The sequence below is a fragment of the Mesoplodon mirus genome (genome assembly GCF_964341445.2).
Source record: "Mesoplodon mirus genome assembly, chromosome: 14".
Taxonomy (NCBI): Eukaryota; Metazoa; Chordata; class Mammalia; order Artiodactyla; family Ziphiidae; genus Mesoplodon; species Mesoplodon mirus.
The window spans coordinates 5,327,155-5,351,773 of NC_138990.1; the positions used below are offsets into that span (position 1 = coordinate 5,327,155).

The 24,619-nt window shown below is 36.4% G+C and overlaps 1 protein-coding gene across 3 annotated transcripts in view; it reads left to right on the top strand.

Annotated features, from left to right (window-relative positions):
- CTNNA2 (catenin alpha 2) overlaps nucleotides 1-24,619 on the top strand; it is a gene marked incomplete at its 5' end in the record, with an annotated part of 1,039,969 nt that overhangs the window by 81,985 nt on the left and 933,365 nt on the right. For all 3 annotated transcript variants that reach the window (XM_082642275.1, XM_082642276.1, XM_082642277.1), the window contains one exon: nucleotides 19,586-19,781. In XM_082642275.1, coding sequence (XP_082498401.1) covers nucleotides 19,586-19,781 — 196 coding nt within the window. The remainder of the gene's footprint in view (nucleotides 1-19,585; nucleotides 19,782-24,619) is intronic.

Below are 24,619 nucleotides of genomic sequence, written 5' to 3' on the forward strand. Positions count from 1 at the left end.
CTAACGAAATTATGTAGCCATATCCATTTTCTAGCTATAAAATACAGTTGGTTTTGGTTTTAGAAATTTGTACTGTACGTAAAATAAGGCAAGTATGTGTTGACATTATCTTAGGGAAGTAAACAGCCAGTGTCTGACAAATTAAAACCTGAATTCTTCTCCTTCAGTGGCTTTATGACCGCTGGCAAGCAAATTTCTCAGGGCTTGATGTTGTTATCAGAGTAACAGAGATAATACTTTCATTTCCTTGTTCTGACATATATGTGCTATGTGTATAATAAGCTGGACACAGCTACAGGGCACTTGCTGTTTAGAACTCTATTAGGGAAAGAGTAAGGTGGTATTATTAGTCATGATTAATTTTGATTCTAGAGTAAAGACTAATCAACAATAGAAAGGATGAGATTTTGGTGGGGTTATTTTGCTTTTTGTTTTTGGAAGAAACTGTTTTTAAATATGCTAGTGGGGAAACATAGAACTCAGTAGGTTTTGTGTTAAATGAATCCCCCTGTGGCTTGCAAGTATCATTCCCTTTATGTGAGACTGGTAACTTCTGTTCCAAGAAGTGCTAATGGCGTATATATTTTTTTCATTTTAGTAGTAATTCCACTTATTATATTTTTGAGTTTACAAAGAATCTAAAGCCTCCTTATCAGTACTTCCAAAAGGCGGTTTGGAATTTACATTTCAAATATACCTTAGTTACCAGGATCTGGAATTTGACACATTATTTTTAAAATATATGTCATATGGGCTTCCCTGGTGGCACAGTGGTTGAGAGACCACCTGCCGATGCAGGGGACACGGGTTCGTGCCCTGATCTGGGAAGATCCCACATGCCGCGGAGCGGCTGGGCCCGTGAGCCATGGCCACTGAGCCTGCGTGTCTGGAGCCTGTGCTCCGCAATGGGAGAGGCCTGCGTACCACACACACACACAAAAAGTTTGTATGTGTCTGTGTATGTATGTATACATACATATTTAGCGCATGTGTTATTTATTTTTCTAAATAAGTGTGCATTCCTGAACCTAATGTATTATAAACAATTATAAAATATATACATTTTGTAGAGAAAAGGGAATTGTGCATTGCTCTTGGGAATGTAAATTGGTGGAGCCATAATGGAAAATAGTGTGGATGTTCTTCAAAAATTAAAAATAATTCTATCATATGACCCAGCAATTCCACTTATGAAAATACTATCTTGAAAAGATATCTGTACCAGATGTTCATGGCACCATTATTTATGATAGCCAAGACATGGAAAGAATCTAAGTGTCCATGGATTAATGAATGAATAAAGAAAATTACACACACACACACACACACACACAGAATGGAATATTATTTAGCCATAAAAAAGAATGAAGTCTTGCTATTTGTGACAACATGAATGGACCTTGAGGGCATTATGCTAAGTGAAATAAGTCAGACAGAGAAAGACAAACACCATGTGATCTTACTTATATGTGGAACCTAAACAAGCAAACTAAAAATGCATTTGTAGATATAAGTCCTGGGGATGTAATGTATAGCATGGTGACTATAGTTAATAGCACTGTATTGTGTATTTGGAAGTTGCTAAGAGAGTAGATCTTAAAAGTTCTCATCAAAGAAAAACACTTCTAGCTATGTATGGTGATGAATGTTAACTAAACTTATTGTGGTGATCATTTAACATATATACATTGTACATATATATATATATATATATATATATATATAATCTATAAATAATATAGTGATGTTGTTAATGTTAGCTGCTGTAACAGATAAACCTCAAAATATCAAAGGCTTAACATAATAGAAGTTTTCTTCTCATTACATAATATCCAAAGGGGTCTTTCTGATCCATGGGTCAGTCTCCTTCAAAGGAAAATTTAAGGGCTTTGGCTCTTTCCAGCCTGTGGCTTCATCATCTTCCAGCCTGTGGCTTCATCATCTTCAACACTTGGCTTCCAAATTTGTCAGTTTGGGGAAAAAAATGTGGAGGAGCGTGTTAATGGCCCAGGTTAAGAAGAGCACATATCACTTGACGCTCACATTCTGTTGGTTGGAATTCAGTCAGTTGACCACATAAACTCCAAGGGAGGCTGGGAAGCACAATCTTGTCTTGTGAACAGAGAAAAAAGAAGTGTGTTCAATAGCACCAGGTGGTCTTTCCCATTAACAATAATGAAAACAATAAACTTACTTTTCACTAAAAATAAATTTAAGATATATAATTTAAATGGTTAAATTTTCTGTATACTTAACCTTTTTAAACTTTTGCAAATCATACTTGCTTTAGGACATCATTAGCTAATATCTCAAGGAAACTGGAATGAGATTCATTGTTAGAAATAATGGATGTAAATATATATTTCAACTTCTCAGCTCTGATTAGCTTGTCTTCTTTTCAGCCTCATAATGTAGCTAACAAGAGCTTGTATTAAGACTAGAGGGAGAGTCGAGGAATGCCGTATCCTCTTGCCACAGCACCAGAACGAAAGCCACATGGAGGTGATGGATAAAACTAACCATAGGGAAGATGATAGAGTAGAAGGACATGTGCTCACTCCCTCTTGTGAGAGCACCAGAATCACAGCTACCTGCTGAACAATCATTGACAGGAAGACACTGGAACTCACCAAAAAAGATACCCCACATCCAAAGACAAAGGAGAAACCACAGTGAGATGGCAGGAGAGGTGCAATCACAATAAAATCAAATCCCATAACTGGTGAGTGGGTGACTCACAGACTGAAGAACACTCATACCACAGAAGTCCACCCCCTGGAGTGAAGGTTCTGAGCCCCACGTCACGCTACAAAACCTGGTGGTCTGGCAATGGAAGAAGGGATTCCTAGAGAATCAGACTTTGAAGGCTAGTGGGATTTGATTACAAGACTTTGACAGGACTGGGGGAAACAGAGAATCTGCTCTTGGAGGGTACACACAAAGTAGTGTGTGCATTGGGACCCAGGGGAAGGAGCAGTGACACCACCGCTGACTGAACCAGACCTTGCTGCTAGAATTAGAGGGTCTCCTGCAGAGGAGGGGGGTGGCTGTGGCTAAGCACAGGGAAAAGGTCACTGACAGAAGAAGTTCTGGGAAATACTCCCTGGCATGAGTCCTCCCAGAGTCCACCATTAACCCCACCAAAGAGTGGGGTAGGCTCCAGTGTTGGGTCACCTCAGGCCAAACAACCAACAGGGAGGGAACCAACCGCCACCCATTAGCAGACAAATGGATTAAAGTTTTACTGAGCTCTGCCCACCAGAGCAACACCCAGCTCTACCCACCACAGTCCCTCCCATCAGGAAACTAGCATAAGCCTCTTAGATAGCCTCATCCACCAGAAAGCAGACAGCAGAAGCAAGAATAACTACAATCCTGCAGCCTGTGGAACAAAAACCACATTCACAGAAAGATAGACAAGATGAAAAGGCAGAGGACTATGTACCAGGTGAAGGAACAGGATAAGACCCCAGAAAAACAACTAAATGAGGTGGAGATAGGCAACCTTCCAGAAAAAGAATGCAGAATAATGATAGTGAAGATGATCCAGGACCTCGGAAAAACAATGGAGGCAAAGATTGAGAAGATGCAAGAAATGTTTAACAAAGACCTAGAAGAATTAAAGAACAAAAACCTAGAAGAATTAAAGAACAAACAAACAGAGATGAATAATACAATAACTGAAATGAAAAATACACTAGAAGGAATCAATAGCAGAATAACTGAAGCAGAAGAATGGATAAGTGACCTGGAAGACAGAATGGTGGAATTCACTGCCATGAAACAAAACAAAGAAAAAATAATGAAAAGAAATGAAGACAGCAAAAGAGACCTCTAGGACAACATTAAAGCCAACAAGATTCACCTTATAGGGGTTCCAGAAGGAGAACAGAGAGAGAAAGGACCCGAGAAAATATTTGAAGAGATTATAGTCAAAAACATCCCTAACATGGGAAAGGAAATAGCCACCCAAGTCCAAGAAGCGCAGAGTCCCAGGCAGGATAAACCCAAGGAGAAACACACTGAGACACACAGTAATCAAATTGACAAAAATTAAAGATAAAGAAAAATTATTAAAAGCAACAAGGGAAAAATGCCAAATAACATACAGGGAACTCCCATAAGGTTAACAGCTGATTTCTCAGCAGAAACTCTACAAGCCAGAAGGGAGTGACATGATATACTTAAAGTGATGAAATGGAAGAACCTACAACCAAGATTACTCTATCCAGCAAGGACCTCATTCAGACTCAGTGGAGAAATCAAAAGCTTTACAGACAAGCAAAGGCTAAGAGAATTCAGCACCACCAAACCAGCTCTACAGCAAATACTAAAGGAACTTCTCTAAGTGGGAAACACAAGAGAAGAAAAGGACCTACAAAAACAAACCCATAAAATTAAGAAAATGGTAATAGGAACATACATATCGATAATTACCTTAAACGTGAATGGATTAAATGCTCCAACCAAAAGACAGGCTCGCTGAATGGATACAAAAACAAGACCCATATATATGCTGTCTACAAGAGACCCACTTCAGACCTAGGGACACATACAGACTGAAAGTGAGTGGATGGAAACAGATATTCCATGCAAATAGAAATCAAAAGAAAGCTGAAGTAGCAATACTCATATCAGATAAAATAGACTTTAAAATAAAGAGTGTTACAGGAGACAAGGAAGGCCACTACATAATGATCAGGGGATCAATCCAAGAAGATATAACAATTATAAGTATATATGCACCCAACATAGGAGCACCTCAGTATATAAGGCAACTGCTAACAGCTATAAAAGAGGAAATCGACAACAACACAATAATAGTAGGGGACATTAACACCTCACTTACACCAATGGCCAGATCATCCAAACAGAAAATTAATAAGGAAACACAAGCTTTAAATGACACAATAGACCAGATAGCTATAATTGATATTTATAGGACATTCCATCCAAAACCAGCAGATTACACTTTCTTCTCAAGTGCACATGGAACCTTCTCCAGGATAGATCACATCTTGGGTCACAGACCAAGCCTCAGTAAATTTAAGAAAATTGAAATCATATTAAGAATCTTTTCTGACCACAGTGCTATGAGATTAGAAATCAATTACAGGGAAAAAAACGTAGAAAACACAAACACATGGAGGCTAAACAATACATTACTAAATAACCAAGAGATCACCAAAGAAATCAAAGAGGAAATCAAAAAATACCTAGAGACAAATGACAATGAAAACACAATGATCCAAAACCTATGGGATGAAGCAAAAACAGTTCTAAGAGGGAAGTTTATAGAAATACAAGCCTACCTCAAGAAACAAGAAAAATCTCAATCTAACCTTACACCTGAAGGAACTAGAGAAATAAGAACAAACAAAACCTGAAGTTAGCAGAAGGAAATAATTCATAAAGATTAGATCAGAAATAAAAGAAATAGAAACAAAGTAAACAATAGCAAAGATCAATAAAACTAAAAACTGATTCTTTGAGAAGATAAACAAAATTGATAAACCATTAGCTAGACTTATCAAGAAAAAGAGGGAGAGGGCTCAAATAAATAAAATCAGAAATGAAAAAGGAGAAGTTACAATAAACACCACAGAAATACAAAGCATCCTAAGAGACTAGTACAAGCAACTCTATGCCAATGAAATGTACAACCTGGAAGGAATGGACAAATTCTTAGAAAGGTACAGCCTTCCAAGACTGAACCAGGAATAAGTGAAAAATATGAACAGACCAATCACATGTAATGAAATTTAAACTGTGATTAAAATTTTTCCAACAAACAGAATTCCAGGACCAGATGGCTTCACAGGTGAATTCTATGAAACATTTAGAGAAGAGTTAACATCTATCCTTCTCAAATTCTTCCAAAATATAACAGAGGGAGGAACACTCCCAAACTCATTTTACGAGGCTACCATCACTCTGATACCAAAACCAGACAAAGATGCCACAAAGAAAGAACACTACAGGTGAATATCACTGATGAATATAGATGTAAAAATCCTCAACAAAATACTAGCAAACAGAATCCAACAGCACATTAAAAGGATCATACACCATGAGCAAGTGGGATATATCCCAGGGATGCAAGGATTCTTCCATATATGCAAATCAATCAATGTGATACATGATATTAACAAATTGAAGAATAAAAACCATATGATCATCTCAATAGAAGCAGAGAAAGCTTTCGACAAAATTCAACACCCATTTATGATAAAAACTCTCTAGAATGTAGGCATAGAGGGAACCTACCTCATCATAATAAAAGCCATATATGACAAACTCACAGCAATCATTCTCAGTGGTGAAAAACTGAAACATTTCCTCTAAGCTCAGGAACAAGACAAGGATATCCACTCTCACCATTATTATTCAACGTTGTTTTGGAAGTCTTAGCCATGGCAATCAGAGAAGAAAAATAAATAAAAGGAATACAAATTGGAAAAGAAGAAGTAAAACTGTCACTGTTTGCAGATGACATGATACTGTACATAGACAATCCTAAAGATGCCACCAAAAAACTACTAGCACTAATCAATGAATTTGGTAAAGTTGCAGGATACAAAATCAATGCCCAGAAAGCTCTTGCATTCCTATACACTAATGATGGAAAATCTGAAAGAGGAAACACTCCCATTTACCAGTGCAACAAAAAGAATAAAATACCTAGGAAGAAACCTACCTAGGGAAACAAAAGACCTGTATGCAGAAAACTATAAGATACTGAGGAAAGAAATTAAAGATGACACAAACAGATGGAGAGATATACCATGTTCCTGGATTGGAAGAATCAGTATTGTGAAAATGACTATACTACCCAAAGCAATCTACAAATTCAATGCAATCCCTATCACGTTACCAATGCATTTTTAACTGAACTAGAACAAAAATCTTAAAATTTGTATGGAAACACAAAAGACCCCGAATAGCCAAAGCAATCTTGAGGGAAAAAAATGGAGCTGGAGGAATCAGACTCCCTGACTTCAGACTGTGCAACAGAGTTATGGTAATCAAGACACTATGATACTGGCACAAAAACAGAAATACAGATCAATGGAACAGTATAGAAAGCCCAGAGATAAACCCACACACGTATGGTCAACTAATCTATGACAAAGGAGGCAAGGATATACAATGGAGAAAAGACAGCCTCTTCAATAAGTGGTGCCAGGGGAACTGGACAGCTACATGTAAAAGAATGAAATTAGAACACTCCCTAACACCATACACAAAAATAAACTCAAAATGGATTAAAGACCTAAATGTAAGACTGGACACTATAAAACTCTTAGAAGAAAACATAGGAAGAACACTCTTTGACATAAATCACAGCAAGACCTTTTTTGACCCACCTCTCAGAGTAATGGAAATAAAACCAAAAATAAACAAATGGGACCTAATGAAACTTAAAAGCTTTTGCAAAGCAAAGGAAACTAAAAACAAAGCGAAAAGACAACCCTCAGAATGGGAGAAAATATTTGCAAATGAATCAACGGACAAAGGATTAATCTCCAAAATATATAAACAGCTCATGCATCTCAATATTAAAAAAAACAAACAACCCAATCAAATAATGGGCTGAGGATCTAAGTAGACATTTCTCCAAAGAAGACATACAGATGGCCAAGAAGCACATGAAAAGCTGCTTAACGTCACTAATTATTAGAGAAATGCAAATCAAAAGTACAATGAGGTATCACCTCACACCAGTTAGAATGGGCATCATCAGAAAATCTAGAAACAACAAATGCTGGAGAGGGTGTGGGGAAAAGGGAACCCTCTTGCACTGTTGGTGGGAATGTAAATTGATACAGCCACTATGGAGAACAGTATGGAGGTTCGTTAAAAAACTAAAAATAGAATTACCATATGATCTAGCAGTCCCACTACTGGGCATATACCCAGAGAAAACCATAATTCAAAAAGACACATGCACCCCAATGTTCATTGCAGCACTATTTACAATAGCCAGGTCATGGAAACAACCTAAATGCCCATCGACAGACGAATGGATAAAGAAGATGTGGTACATATATACAATGGAATATTACTCAGCCATAAGAAGGAACAAAATTGTGTCATTTTTAGAGACATGGATGGATCTAGAGACTGTCATAGAGAGTGAAGTAAGTCAGAAAGAGAAAAGCAAATATTGTATATTAAGGCATATATGTGGAATCTAGAAAAAATGGTACAGATGAACCGGTTTGCAGGGCAGAAATAGAGACACAGATGTAAAGAACAAACATATGGACACCAAAGAGGGAAGTGGCGGGTGTGTGTGTGTGTGATGAATTGGGAGATTGCGATTGACACATATACACTAATATGTATAAAATGGATAACTAATAAGAACCTGCTGTATAAAAAATAAATAAAATTAAATTAAAAAATTAAAAAACAACAACAAAAAAACTAACCATAGGAAAGTCATAATGAGCTAAAATTGTCTCATTCCAGGAAGGAGCCTGGATAGCTACTGGATATCTAAACAAAGGGCAAGTAGGCAGAGGAAATACCTAAGCAACTAGCCATTGTTACAAAGTCCCCTTTTAACATATAATTTCCTCTCACCTGTTTCACTGTACCTGTACTTGATTATTTAGTCCTGTTGGCCAAAAAAAAGATAACCAAAAATGTATTGTTAAAGTAGCTTTGGGACACTGTATGTAATTGTGAATATTTTACAGTTTAAAAGCTCCTCAGGGAAAGAAATTAAGAAAATATGAAGTCATCCTTTGCTTCTAGAGACAGTGTTTCATTTTCTTTTCTCACCCATATGTGAATGATAAAAATGAAGTTGTAAGTATCTAAACCCATACTCAGTTCGTGGTACATTCTGCTTGTATTCACTGCAGTGAATAAAGGATTATTTATAAAAGAAATCTGCAAGAAAAAATAAAAGACTAGGGGGAGGGTCAGCCCTGCATTTTCTTAAATTGTGGTTGCATTTTTAGTACTATCTTCAAGTCCCAGTTTCCAATTCGCAGTGGTCCTTTTAAGTTTCTGGTCCATTTTGTGAGGGTGTTTTCATATATGTTTGAAAAATCAATTAATATAATCCTTAAAGCCACTTAACAAGGTATATACATTGAAGTGTAAGGCCACCATTGCCAATTCCTTGGATTTGTGGACCTTACCTTTCTCTCAAGATACCCCATTTGTCATATGTGGCTCAAGGCCATCTGATGTAGAGATGGGGTGGTGGTGCCAGTTTAAGTCCTTATATGAAACATTAGTATGGTTTAATTCTTAATTTCCTTTTTTACACAAAAGCCAATATAGAATCCTGGTACTTTTCCTGCATCTCATGGATTATCCATTATTTCCCATAGAGTGTGTGCACTCTGTGTTGGAATCCACTAACTTTAAAGAAGGAAAATGTCAATGCAAGTGACATTGTCAATCAATGATTGTAATCGTAAAAAAACTTGATGAATTTGGGGGGAATAGAAGTTTTGGTCAACTGAATCCTTTAGTTAACATAGTGTTGATTGGAAAATAGTTTTTATTTATCATGCTTCCAGATTTGTGTATACTGATTCTTGTAACAGTCTAGTTTTACTTTGTTTCCTTTTATTTTAATCTTAGTTAAATCCAAAATAGTGAATCATGAACGTAGTTTAATCATTCTTCAATTTGGTGGGACCTTAAGAACAGCATGGGATTTTCTCAGATGGGCACTGATGGTTAGAACATTTAGGATATTTTTCTTTTGAAGATTTATTTATTTATTTATGGCTGCGTTGGGTCTTAATTGTGGCAAGCGGGATCTTTGTTGAGGCATGCGGTATTCATTGTGGCGTGTGGGCTCTTCACTGCCACGCGTGGGCTTTTCTTTAGTTGTGACGTGAGAGTTTTCTCTTCTCTAATTGTGGCACTCAGGCTCTAGGACTCGTGGGCTCTGTAATTTGTGGAATTCAGGCTCTCTAGTTGAGGCCCGCAAGCTCAGTAGTTGTGGTGCGTGGGCTTAGTTGCCCTGCAGCATGTGGGATCTTAGTTCCCTGACCAGGGATCAAACCTGTATCACCTGTATTGGAAGGCTGATTCTTTACCACTGGACCACCAGGGAAGTCCCAACATTTAAGATTTTTAAAAACAGAAACACCTTCTCACTCACTTAAAATTCCTGATTCTAAACAGTTGCTCCTTCAGTGAATTCTGATATTGCTTTAGTGTCTTAATTTTGAGTGTAATTTTTCATTGCTGTAAGTGTAGACATTGAAAGTTACACAGATTCTAGGAAAATCTAGGTTGTTACTAGATCCTTTAAATAAGTTTGTTTCTTGTGCTTGTTTGATTTACCATGTTTTATCAAATCTAACATGTCATCAATTGTAAGATATATATATTTATGTACCTGTAAGAAAAAAATAAAATTTTATCGAATGTATATTTTAGATGACACAGATTGTAGGATTCATCTTCATTTTGCATATGTAAAAGTGTGGAAAAAAGGTATATCAATTGACAGAATATATTTTATTGCCTTGCATAAAAGATTTATGGAGACTTTAAAGGATATATAAAATACTGAAAGGTTAACATACCTTAAAGGAAAGTGATTTTAAAAAAAAGATGACTGTAAGTATAGATAAGGAGCAAAGATGGAGACTAACACAGTAATAATAAACATTAAATCATATGCTTTATAATAGGGACCACAAACTTGGGATAAGCTTTTTTTTTTTTTTATTGAAGTCAGTGCAAAAAGAAATAATTTATTTATTACACAATTTAATGTCCATGAAATAAAATCAAACCCGTTTCTAAGGAGAGGTTCCAATATTCTTGGTACTAAAATCATTCAAAAATTTCTCAGTATTATGTGAAGAATGATTATCTTATCTATAACTTTAAAGTATACACAGTGAGCTTTCTAAAACCCTTTGTGGTAGTATCCTCCGTTGAAGTAAGTGATATTGCACTAAGGCAGTAGAAACATTAGCACCAGTGTCCAGGATAATACCATTTCTCTCTTTGCTTATGTGTTTTAAGTTGAGCTATTATAATAGGTGGAGAGAGAGGTGGACTGCACTTCCTTCAAGCAAAACTAAATGTTGTTTCTCTCAGACAAGATTTTGGATGACAGTAAATCTAGACCACACTCCCTGGAGGTTACAAGAAATTGAGCTCCTAATGCTGCTACTTAAATATGAAACAGAAGGCTTAATAGAGAGTGGAAAATGTTAGTTTAACATCCTATAAGGAAAATTGAGTTTCTTCTGAAGAACAAGTGCTTAATGAGAAGGCCAACTTTTTAAAAAAAATAAATTTATTTATTTATTTTTGGCTGTGTTGGGTCTTCGTTGCTGCGCACAGGCTTTCTCTAGTTGCGGCGAGTGAGGTCTACTCTTCATTGCGGCATGCAGGCTTATCATTGTGGTGGCTTCTTTTGTTGTGGAGCACGGGGTCTAGGCGTGCAGGCTTCAGTAGCTGTGGCACTTGGGCTCAGTAGTTGTGGCTCATGGGCTCTAGAGCACAGGCTCAGTAGTTGTGGCACATGGGCGTAGTTGCTCTGCTGCATGTGGAATCTTCCTGTACCAGGGCTTGAACCCATGTCCCCTGCATTAGCAGGGGGATTCTTAACCACTGCGCCACCAGGGGAGTCCCGAGAAGGCCACCTTATTTCATTTTGGCTTATAGACACTAGTGAGATACTTGCTAGGAAATAAGTTTGAACCACTTCTAATCTAAAGATGAATGGATCATCCAGGGCCCAACTGATCCACTCTGTAAATTGTAACCACAGAAAGTTTAGCCTAGAAAAAATTTGATATAGTTATAACTGGCTATTCATAGAAATTTAATATAGTCAAAACTGGCCGGCCATAGAAATTCCTCAAACCTAATCACAGAATGTCTGTTTTAGGGTTAATTTTGGAAATCTACTTTTTGGTGTTAACAGATCTTCCTTGACTTACAATGAGGTCAAGTCCTGATAAAACCATCGTAAGTTAAAAATATCATAGGGCAAATTCATTAATCCACCTAACCTACTGAACATAGCTTAGTATAGTTTACCTTAAATGTGCTTAGACCACAGCTTACAGTTGGGCAAAGTCATCTAACACAAAGCTTATTTTAATTTATTCTTTAAATAAAAAAACATTATTTTATATTGGACTATAGTTGATTTACAATGTTTTAGTTTCGGGTGTACAGCATAGTGATTCAGTTATAAATATACCTACTGTACAGCACAGGGAACTCAGCTCAATATTCTGTAATAACCTAAGTGGGAAAAGAATTTGAAAAAGAATAGATACATGTATATGGATAACTGAAACCTATTTTAAATAGAGTGTTGAATACCTAATGTAATTTATTGAATACTGTACTGGAAGTGAAAAACAGAATAGTTGTGTGAGTACAGAATGGTTATTAGTGTGTGATTGTTTCCCCTCGGGATCATGGGATGGTGGGTTGACTGGGAGCTGAGGCTGCCCCTGCCTGGCATCACGAGAGAGTATCGTGGCACATATTGCTAGCCCAGGAGAAGATCAAAAATCAAAATTTGAAGTATGTTTTCTACTGAATGAATATCACTTTCTCACCATTGTAAAGCTGAAAAATCAGTAAGTCAAACCATGACAAGTCAGAGACCATCTGTATACTCTTCAAGATAAAGTATTTGGAAAAAGTATACCAAAGCAACTGAGTGGGAAGGCTTGCCTTGTGGGCCTATTTAAAAATTGCAGGCTAGTCTAATAATGTTAAATGGGAAACATTATTTATAGGCTTTCTTTCTAGCATTAATTAACTAGTAGAAGTTCAGGTCTGCTTTAGATATAATAAAACCTTACCTTCAGAGTTTAAGAATGCATGCTTCCAGGACTCTGTATCAATGAACATACATACTAATCTACACTGTCAATATCAAATAAGTGGGAAGAAATTTTTCAAAGACAAAGAGACCAGAATTATTCTTTATTTTATCCCTCTTTAAATTACTAGTGCCTCGTTATAAAAGATTATCATTTCTAATTCTGACTTTTGAAGTTGTGGAAGCATCAGTAACTACGGTTCTTGTAATTTACATCTTTTTGTCTAAAACGGGATGTGGAGTTGTGTTTGGGAAGAAAAGATCAGTTCAATATGAAATTCTATTGCAATAGTTTCTATGACATGGAAGTTTTACTTTAGTTATTAGTGAGACTACCATAAATCTGTATTATCACTTCCTTTTGCTTGAGGACTAATGTCACTGTGCTGATCTCCTTTTCTCTCCAAAATGCACAATATACATACACCTTATATGTCCTGGAGATTCTGTGCTAGGAAATAACTTATAATGGACTGTACCACAAGGTGAGCGTATATCATTTTATATATTTTATAAGGAAAATTACAAGCCATATTTTTGCCTACTGTATAATTGCAAAAGGAATAGATTAGGTAATCAAGGAGTGATTCAAGGAAGACCTCATTTTGACTCATTACTTGGCAGTTGTTTTTCTGACTTGGCACTGCTCAAAACCTGACAAGATTTCTCCTAGAGGCTTCATGTTATCAAATATACTACCATTTGAGCATTTTAACTCCCTTAAAGAGTTTTCCTCGTTAAGGATTTTTGCATTTATCTTCAGTTGCTCCTGGAATAAATAACTTGTTTTTGATAATTTTGTTTTCAAATATGCACCTCACAATGCTCTTGCTTTTTTTAAGCTATAACAGTAAGCAAAGCTCTCTGTTGTTTGCTGAGCAATTATGACAAATGAAATACTTTAGAGCAGTGCAACAGTAGAATTCATAAAGACTGACTACTCACATCTACAGAGTGCATGAATCTAGCAAAATGGTGCCTAAGTTATCATTTTTTATTTTCAGCTCTTGGTTCTCTTTTATTGGTTTTCTGGAGAGCTCAAATAATGGCTTGATTCATAGCATTCACATCTGTTTACTCTTACTTTTCCAAGTTCCTTGTGATTGCCTAACAGAGGAAATTGCCTTTCAATCAATTCATCAACAAGTTGTTTTTGCAGACTCCTGATATGTCATGACACCTAAAATAAGAGGAAGGGTTTACCTCTAGAAGTCATTGCTTTATCTCTCTCACTTTCTTTTGCTTCAGCTAGACTGCTGTTTCTGAAAGTAAAGTCAATAAGCCATACATAGCCTAATTTCATGTGATGCATGTGAAATACACTAGCTGAGACCTACATGAGCAGGAGCAGTATAAGATCTAGGAATTTGCCGTCTAACAAGCATCTAAGTGATTCTAAGGTATGATAAAGTCTGGGGTTTCCCTGGTGACACAGTGGTTGAGAGTCTGCCTGCCAATTCAGGGGACATGGGTTTGTGCCCTGGTCTGGAATGATCCCACATGCCGTGGAGCGGCTAGGCCCGTGAGCCATGGCTGCTGAGCCTGCACGTCTGGAGCCTGTGCTCCGCAACGGGAGAGGCCACAGCAGTGATAGGCCTGCATACTGCAAAAAATAAATAAATAAATAATGATAATAATAAGATATGATAAAGTCTGAAAATCATTGTCCTAGAATTCAGTGCTTCTCAGATTTTAATGTGCATATGAATTACTTTGGGATCTTGTTAAAAATACAGATTCTCTTTTAATAGGTCTGGAGTGGGGCCTGAGAGTCTATATTTCTGACCAGCCCTGGGTGACAATGATATCTCCAGAGCTCCCTTTCTATCGAATGCCCTATGGAGAAGGCTTAGACAAACTACACAGTTGTTGGTTATGGGCAGATGTGACAGAGTTGCCAAGACAAAGTGCCTTGGTGCCCTCACTATTGCTTATTGTTTTGGAAGAAGTCTTCCATGTCTATTGAGTTTGTACATGCTGGAAGCAGAGAACTGATCAAGTTGAAGAGAAATGGTCAGATAAGTTGTCTTACAATAAAACACATTGCAAAAAAAAGAGAAAGGAATGAAATGGTGTTGCCTACTGCATTACTTGCCATTGTGTAAGAATGGAGGGTCTACTCTTAGGACATTAGATGATGAGTAGTCTATACCAGCCTGGGTCTCATAGTTTCATACTCAAATCACACAGTCAACTTATCTGAAAACTATATTTCCAATCCTCTTGCCATTGCTGAGGTTTTTTTATTGACCAGGGTCCATTGGGACCATCATTATGTCAGGGTTCTAGAACGATTGACCACTTATACTCTCATCTATGAGCTGCAGGATTTCTTCTCTTCTTTGATGAGAGGCAGAGACATTGAGGAAATATTTGAGATATGACTAGAGAAAATCAAGTATCCTGCTAAGCTAAGGTTGAGTTGCCTACAAAGAAGGGCCATGTTGAGGGTTTAGAGAGAAGTTGGCATAGCCAGTGAATCTGAATGATGTGATCAGAAGATCAGTTTAAAAGGGTGGTAGTGCAAAACAATAATTCAAAAAGATGCATGGACCCCTATGTTCATAACAGCACTATTTACAATAGCGAAAACATGGAAGCAACCTAAATGTCCATTAACAGATGAATCAATAAAGATGTGGTATGCATGTACAGTGGAATATTACTCAGCTATAAAAAAAAGAATGAAATAATGCCATTTGAAGCAACATGGATGGACCTAAAGATTATCATATTAAGTGAAATGTCAGAAAGAGAAAGACAAATACCATATGATATCATTTGTAAGTGGAATATAAAATATGACACAAATGAACTAATCTACCAAACAGAAACAGATTCACAGATATAGAGAACAGACTTGTAGTTGCCAAGGGAGTGGGGGAAGGAAGGATTGGGAGTTTGGGCTTAGCAGATGCAAACTAGTATATATAGAGAATGGATAAACAACAAGGTCCTACTGTATAGCACAGGGAACTAGATTTGATATCCTGTGATAAACCATAATGGAAAAGAATATGAAAAAGAATGTATGCATATGAATAACTGAATCTCTTTGCTGTACAGCAGAAATTAACACAACATTGTAAATCAACTATACTTTAATAAAATAAATTCAAAAAAAAAGGATGGTGGTAGCAGCAAGTCTTTCCTTCTGTAGGAGGGAGGAAGATAAAGGTGGGTACAGAGACAAGTAAGCTTGATGACCCTCCTAAAAGCTACAGGTGTTTGGAGAAGGAAAAGATTATTGCTGAAAGAATTAGCCAGGAGATATTTCCAGGAGAAAGAAGAGGTGAGTCAATAGCACTAAATGTGATAGAGTAGTATGATAAGATAAAAGTAATTTGATTTTGGCAACTTATTAATTACTTTAGTGAGAGATCAGTTTAAGAGGACTCTGCTACAGGAGGTGTGAGGATAAAAGCAGAATTTCAGTGGGCTGAGAAATGAATGGAAAGAGAACACAGACACTTTAACACATATGCTTCTCATTCTTTTAAAAAAATGTTGGCAGTGGCTAATAAAAGCTAAACTACTTAACTTGGCTTTTAGAGCCTTTAAAAGTTTTACTCCACTGCATCTATCAAATCTTGTTTCCTATATCATTCATATACAGCCGCCCTCTCAAGTGAGAACGGTCTCCTTACTACCTAGAAAACATCATGCCCATTTTTACATGTCAATGTTCATGCTATTACTCCTAGCCTCTGTTGCTGGAACTTTATGTTTTCTATTTTTTTTTCTTCTGCACAAAAGATGTGCTCACAAATTGTTAGAGAGGTAACTGGATTGTGTGGATCTTGAATGACTCTTGCCTTTGGTGAAAGTTGATGTGGGGATTACAGAGAGTGCCTGATTGGGGTAAGCAAAGGTGTACCATTCAACCAGGAATTTCTACAGAATAACCATCTCTTAAAAGGTTGCCAACAAGCTGCACTAGACTTTCAAAAGTCTGTAAGCCCCATCTACCCAAGACTTAGTCGCAGCCTGGATATCAGGCTTAGACACAGAGATCTGTAGTCTCCAGAGCTCATTAGTGTGTCTCTCTATTATTTAAATCAACTTTCATATTCTTCATTACAATTATAATTTTCTTCATACAACATTCTATATTTTGTCTTATGGTTATCTCTGAGAATATCAATTTATGGCTATTGTGAATAGGATATTTTAAACTAGATTTTTCATTGGTAATACTCTTCTATTAGGTTGTTATTGCTTATCTAGTATTTAACCACTAATAGTTCTAATAGTTTGTCTTTTAATTCTTTTTTAGTTTCTCAATACATTCATAGTCTCTATAAGTAATGACAATTTAATGTGTCTACTTTCTAAAGTTTATATATCTTCTTTCTTTTTTCTTATCTAATTTATTGACTTTGTCCTTCAACAAAGCACTGAATAGCAATAGGGAGAGTTAACAATTATTTCTTTACTCTAGACTGATTAAGACATGAGCATTTATGGAGCCTCATAGTTTTCCTTCTATTCTTCTATCTTGTATCCCTTTACATTCTTCCACATGTGAATAAATGAGAGCTCTTACTAAAAGAGGACTGAATTGATTTGCTTCATTTGAAAGAAATCACATTTTTCTAAGGAACTTCCTAGTAATGTTCTATGTTTATTTTTTCCCACATACTGACACTTCATACTGACTTGTTATTATGAGCATTACCTAAACTGTGCTTAATACATCAATGCACAATGAGACAACACAAAAATTGAAATCTGTTTGCCTTTGCAGAAGGTGAACCAGAATATAATCATTTAGCTCTTTTGGTATTAATAGATTCACTGTCAGCTTCCACTCCCCAAAACTGCCAATATGCCTAACATTAATGGCTTCCAACTCCATCCATTTTTTCTAATTTGAGAAGACTGAAAAGTTAGATCACAGAACTTCTCAAAATTATATATAAAATGAGAACAAATCAGATATCAGTGAGAATAGGAATATTTTCCTCCAATAAAGAGACTGGCCTAAATAGAGAAATTATGCACAGTGTAATGAATATAGACAACCATATTGTACTGTAATTATGTAAAGGGATAGAGGTGCCAAGTATCACTACAATGGCAATCATTTTACAACATATACATGTATTAATGCACTATATACATGTATCAAATTAACATGTTGTACACCTTAACCTTATACAATGTTATATGGCAAGTACATTTGATTAAAAAATAAAAATAAATACGAATAAAAGATTTTTGAGATGTTTGCTTAGGGAGCATAAGAACTCATTTCCAGGTAGCGGCTCTTTGGAGAGTTGGGGTTCCTGGAAGAGAGCTATGTTAATGTGCTAGAGTAAACTGTCTTTAAGGAGAACATTCTTGTACCTCCAAAAAGTAACTTTGGAGACAGGCTGTCTTTCTTCTGATGGTTGCCTCTGTGGGTGGAACTGAAAAGACTGCAAGGTGTTACTGCCTGCATACGTATTTTACAGCTAACTATCGTTTTCTGACAGGCTTATTCTTAATGACTTTATCTTTCTTTTTTTTTATCTAGTGTTTGTACTTAAGTGTTCTTACAGAGCCCTTCTTTAATTCACTGTGTCTAATTATTAACAATCAAAAGAAAGCTGAATATGACAGCTCCCAATGCTGTATTAACCACTTCTGAAGTAATGGTTCTGCTACATTCATCATCTTGGTTCACATTTATTCAACACTTTTCTTCTGATATTATCTCTTGCCCTGTAAACTGACTGGACATTAATTGTGACTTTGCCTAATAACTGCTTGCTCTCGGATTTGGAGTAAATTGTAGAGACTATAGCATTTAGAACTTTTCTGTGGATGAGCTTTCTTGATAACCTCCAATAAAGGCTTTAGTTTGCTAATCAGGACACACGTCAGTGCAAATAAACCACAGCATCCACATTCTTATGAAGCTGATAAAAAAATGCAGAAGTGTAGATGACTAGCTGAATAGAATATGGAACAGTTGCATTCATTTCCCTCCCAGACTTCTCACTGGAAGAAAATAAAGGTTCAGAAGTCTACAGGAGATAAGTTGTTTAAAATATATTAAAAGCTTTGTTAGCAAATTAAATAGCTCTAGACAGAGTGCTAAAAGAAGTTTGGCAGGTGAGATATTGTATCCAAATTATGATACTTAGAAAAGCAGTGATAATGTATATCTAATTTCAATTCTGGAAATTTTAGCAGGTTAACCAAATGTTGAGACTGAATCATTCGGTCTCTTTGGATCAAATTTACCATTTTGTTTTTATAAGATGAAATCAGAAATAACAAGGTCTCTAAAAGTCCTTGGTAAGTGACACATAAATAATGCATATTGATAGCCCACCATTAATTAACTACTCATGCACCTCTGCCCTGACTTTTGGGCTCAGGTATTGGTTCTTCTGATTCAAAGCTCAAAGACGATTCTACATTTTATTTTATTTTATTTCCTCCCTGAACCTAGGTATTCCAACCAGTGCTAAATTTGTCAATCTGTGAAAGCACCCCCTCCAGTGGATTGGAAACTTTGAGCTTCTGGCAAATCTGCTTTTCTTCCTTATTCACATGCTTTTTTCTTCTACAGGAAATAAATTGCTGTTAAGTTATATGCTAAACCATATAATTCCACATTTTCCTTAAGATAAGGCTATGTGATGTGTATTCATGATGTAATAAGCAAAAGATATTTTAAAATTATGAGATGATAATATGCTATTTCTAGACAGTTATGCAGAGTAATTTTACAGTTGTTCTTTTGTATTTAAGGTGACGACTCTTGTCAACACAAGCAACAAAGGCCCATCTGGTAAAAAGAAAGGGAGGTCAAAGAAAGCCCATGTACTGGCTGCATCTGTAGAGCAAGCCACTCAGAACTTTCTGGAAAAGGGTGAACAGATCGCTAAGGAGAGTCAAGATCTCAAAGAAGAATTGGTTGCTGCTGTTGAGGATGTACGCAAACAAGGTAAGCAGAATAATATTATTCTAGAGGGATGTATATTGATGTGTAAACAGTGGATTTTTCTCTAGAAAAATAAGACTACTCAAAAGAGTAATCTTATTTTTTTCCTGTCTACACTTCTTATTTTTAATTTTGCTGGAATTAGGTGCATAGACAGGTAGAGATTTTTTTGTTGTTGTTGTAGCAGTATACCACAGCTGAAAACACTCCATGTCTGCTGTTGCTTGAAAATCTTCAACTTGTTTTCTCCTGGAGATGAAACCAGACTCCTGTGTCAAACTCAGGCTTTAGGGAGGATAGGATGAGAAGACTGTACATTTATAGAGTCACTGAAAATTCAAGATTTTAAGGATGAAGGGAAGAGAAGAATGTCGTGTAATAAAATTATTTTTTCTTTGTATGACTTCCAAATTTGTATTTTCAGTTCACAGCTTTCCTCAAAAATCTCTCTCTCTGGTTAGCTAGCTACTGACTGATCAATTATATAGCTAGCAAAATATCTATAATGCTATCAATATTTATTCAGCATATTTAAAAAAAATTAATTGTGGTGAAATACATATAACATAAAATACATCATCTTAATCATTTTAAGTGTAGAGTTTAGTCATGTAAAGTATATTCACATGGTTGAGTAGCCCATCTGCAGAACTCTTGTAAAACTGAAATTTTATACCTGTTAAACAACCCCCAATTTCGCCTTCCCTCTAGCTCCTGGCAACCATTATTTGACTTTCTTTTTCTATGCGTTTTACTACTCTAGATGCCTTATATAAGTGGAATCATACAGCGTGTGTCTTTTTGTAACTGGCCTATTTCACTTAGCATAATGTCCTCCAGGTTTATCCATGTTGTAGTATGTGTCAAAATGTCCTTCCTTTTTAGGGCTATATAATATTCTATCATATATTTATATGGTATTTTCTTTATTCATTCATCCATTGATGGACATTTGTGTCCCTTTCACCTTTTGGCTATTGTGAATAATCCTGCTATGAATACGTGCATATAAACAATCTCTTCATTACCCTGCTTTCAGTTCTTTTGGATTTACACCCAGAGGTGATATTGATGGATCCTATGGTAGTTCTATTTTTAATTCTTTGAGAAACCTCCAGATTGTTTTCCATAGCAGCTGTACAATTTTACACTTCCACTAACAGTGAACAAAGGTTCCAGTTTCTCCACATCCTTGACAATGCTTGTTATTTTCTATTTTTTTTTTTTTGGTAGTCATCATAATGGGTGTGAGGTGATACTGTGGTTTTGATTTGCATTTCTCTAATGATTAGTTATACTGAGCATCATTTCATATGCTTATTGGTCATATTTATATCTTCCTTGGAGAAATGTTTATTTAAGCATTTTGCCTATTCTTCACTCACGTTATTTATTCTATTACTGTTGTTATTGTAGTTAAGAGTTCTAGGTATTGACCCCTTATCAGATATTGTTTTGCAAATGTTTTCTCCCATTCTGTAGGCTACTTTTGCACTCTGTTGATTGTGTCCTTTGATGCGCAGAAGTTTTTAACTTTGATGTAGTCTTGTTCAGCGGCTTTAGTTGAAAATTCTAAGACACCATGAAATTAGAACAGGCACCTACCCCCAGCCTGGCCTGTGTCCTCCGTTTCCTATCTAATGAATGCCACACATACGTATCCAATTGCAGAAATCTTGGTATCATTCTTGCTACTTCCGTCTCCTTCCAAATACAGTTTATTACAAGACCCATCGATTTTAACTCCTAAATATCTCTTAAATTCACCAATTTCTGTTTTAGTTATTCAGAAGCACCATGTTTTACCTGTCCCGGGGCCTTTATACATGCTGTCTCCTCTCTCACAGTTAAGGATGACTCATTCTGCATATCCCAGCTCAAAGAACACTTTCCCAGGGAAACCTTCCCTGACTCTCCTGTCATACTTCTTCATGAATTTTTCCTTGTCACTTTCCACAGGATAATTTAATTTTTGTGAGGTGACTTCACTGATAACTTTTTTCTCTGCCACACTAGAAATTAATGAAGGTAGAGAACACACTCTGTCTCTTTTGTGGTCATTGATTTGCAATGCTTAGCTCTCATCAGACTTCAATAAATATTTGTTGAATGAATGAAGGAATAGATGAATGAGTGTTCTATCCCCTTTCTTCTTGCAAACCAACCACTTTTTAAATTCGCAGATGGATATTTGGCCCCTGGAAATAACAACCCTTCTTCATACTGCCATCTTCTTCCCCCTAAAAGTGAATTTATTTACATTACACTCATGTAAATTGTTATTTTAATTTGAAGTGTTAAATTTTACATATTTCATCTCATGTGGATGGAGTATATTTGTGTATGCGTTTTAGCAACATGATAGCTTCCAAGTTTCCAAGTGCTATTGAAAACTGGTACTGCTTCTGAATTGCAGATGGACACGTGTTCATGCATCTGTAGACTGGCTAGTTTTTTTTTTTTTTTTTTTTTTGGTTGACTGGTAGATAATACATTTCACACACTAAAATGTACAATTTGATAAGTTTTAACAGGTGTGTGCACCATGAAACCATTACCACCATCAATATAGTCAACCTCTCCCTAGTACTGAGGGTTTTTATTAACTGGTCTCTAGGCCATTTTCTCAAAGATTTATCTGTTATCAGACAAGTTACATTTTCTCATTTAGTTTCCTCAGCAACCTCTTAGCTCTCCCTTATCTTTTCCTTAGAAGTTAGTTTTCACACCTTCTGTAGAAATTATTTTTAGATTTCTCAAAGCTTGTATGAAATGGTGTTTTGTGGACATAATATTATAACCAACATAGTTCTTGGCCAGACTGTTCTAGGAATATTAGAGTGAGAAATTATAAAGATGTTAATTTAGGACAGCTTATCATGGTTGTTATTCTAGAGGATATTTTAAATTTTCATTATGTTACCCATTTCTTGTTACAGAAAAATTAAGCATAAGAAATGATGCTTATGTGTTGCCTGTTTAAAGCCTAACTGCCACATGTCCTTTTCTGAACAGGGTCAAATTCAAGGACACGTTGTTATATTTGCAAAATAACAAATTTTATTGGCAGAAGCCTTTGACATTCTCTTGTGCTTCTCTCATCTTCAAATACCTCTCAGTCTCAAATACACTTCAGACGTCTGTGCTTCTTCTCCCTGAGAACAAGGTCCTCACACCCTCCTTCCAGTTCTGTACCCACAGGCTCTCTTTTCTGCTTTCTGTCCCAACTCGGTTATTTGTTGTGTAATATCCGTAGCCTGTCTGGCTTTGCCCAAATTTTCTATTTGCCCATTACCCAGATTTTATTTGTAAGTGAGAGGCTGAGTTGACTTTCAGAGAGAGATGGGGAGAAAGGAACTTGGGAGAGTAAGTGAGGACTAGGGTAGGTGTGTATTTAGAAACTTTGAAACATAGTATCTTTCCTTCCATCATAGAAATCTACTTTCTAATACATAAGATGATATTCAGAAATTATGAAAACACTGACATTTAGAAACAGTTTCCTCCTTTAAAGTGGCTCTAGCATCCACACATGCTTCCTTATTAAATGATGTATACTATCAGAATTAAATCTATTAGATATCTTTTACTATTGAGTTGTTTTTGCTTTTTTAGATCAAATGGCCAAAAGTATTGCCACTTTAAAATTTTAATTAATTAATTAATTTATTTATTTTTGGCTGCATTGGGTCTTGGTTGCTGTGTGCAGGTTTTCTCTAGTTGCGGTGAGCGGGGGCTACTCTTCGTTGCAGTGCATGGACTTCTCATTGCGGAGGCTTCTTCTGTTGCAGAGCACGGGCTCTAGTCGTGCGGGCTTCAGTAGTTGTCACTCCACGGGCTCTAGAGTGCAAGGGCTTAGTTGCTCTACAGCATGTGGGATCTTCCTGGACCAGGGCTCGAACCCATGTCCCCTGCATTGGCAGGTGGATTCTTAACCACTGCGTCACCAGGGAAGTCCCAGGATTACCACTTTAAAAAAAACATTTTCAGCCTGAGTAAATGCCTGAAGCTTTAGTATTGTACATCTCCATTTTCAGATTTTTAATATAGAACGATTTATTGTTCTTTTGAAGTTTCACAACATTCATGATTATAATTACTGTAATCTGGCAAGATTATATGTGAAATTATCTATTTAACTATGTCATTATTGTATCTCATATGGTTAAACTTAGTGTTGTTTGAATTTCTTTATCATTTAAAAAATATATATTTAATCCTAGGCTGCATGTCAGGTTTTTTAAAGTGCTCAGTATGAGTGATGACGATATCTTTTTTTTTTTTTTTTTTTTTTTTGCGATACGTGGGCCTCTCACCACTGTGGCCTCCCCGCATTGTAGAGCACAGGCTCTGGACGCGCAGGCCCAGCGGCCATAGCTCACGGGCCCAGCTGCTCCGTGGCATGTGGGATCCTCCCGGACCGGGGCACAAACCCGCGTCCCCTGCATCGGCAGGCGGACTCTCAACTACTGTGCCACCAGGGAAGCCCACATGACGGTATCTTTACCCTAGAATATTTCAGTAGAAGATTTTACTGTACTCTAAGTTATAAACTGCAAAAAAAGGTATCTGAGCAGAATTATGACAGCATTTCTATTAAAAACAAGTAACAAAATAAATTACCTAAATATATATAAAGAAGAGAAATCATATTCAAAGCTTAGAACACTGATATTTTTGATTTGGATAAAGACGGTATATTTTAGACTTGGGTAAAGATGGTTGGTCAAGGGTGTGTGTGTGTGTCTGTTTTATCATAAGTAAAGTACTACATATATGTATATTGTCTTCCTAATTTAAGTTTAAACTTCATTAAGATAGGACCAATGATGTGTGTGGAT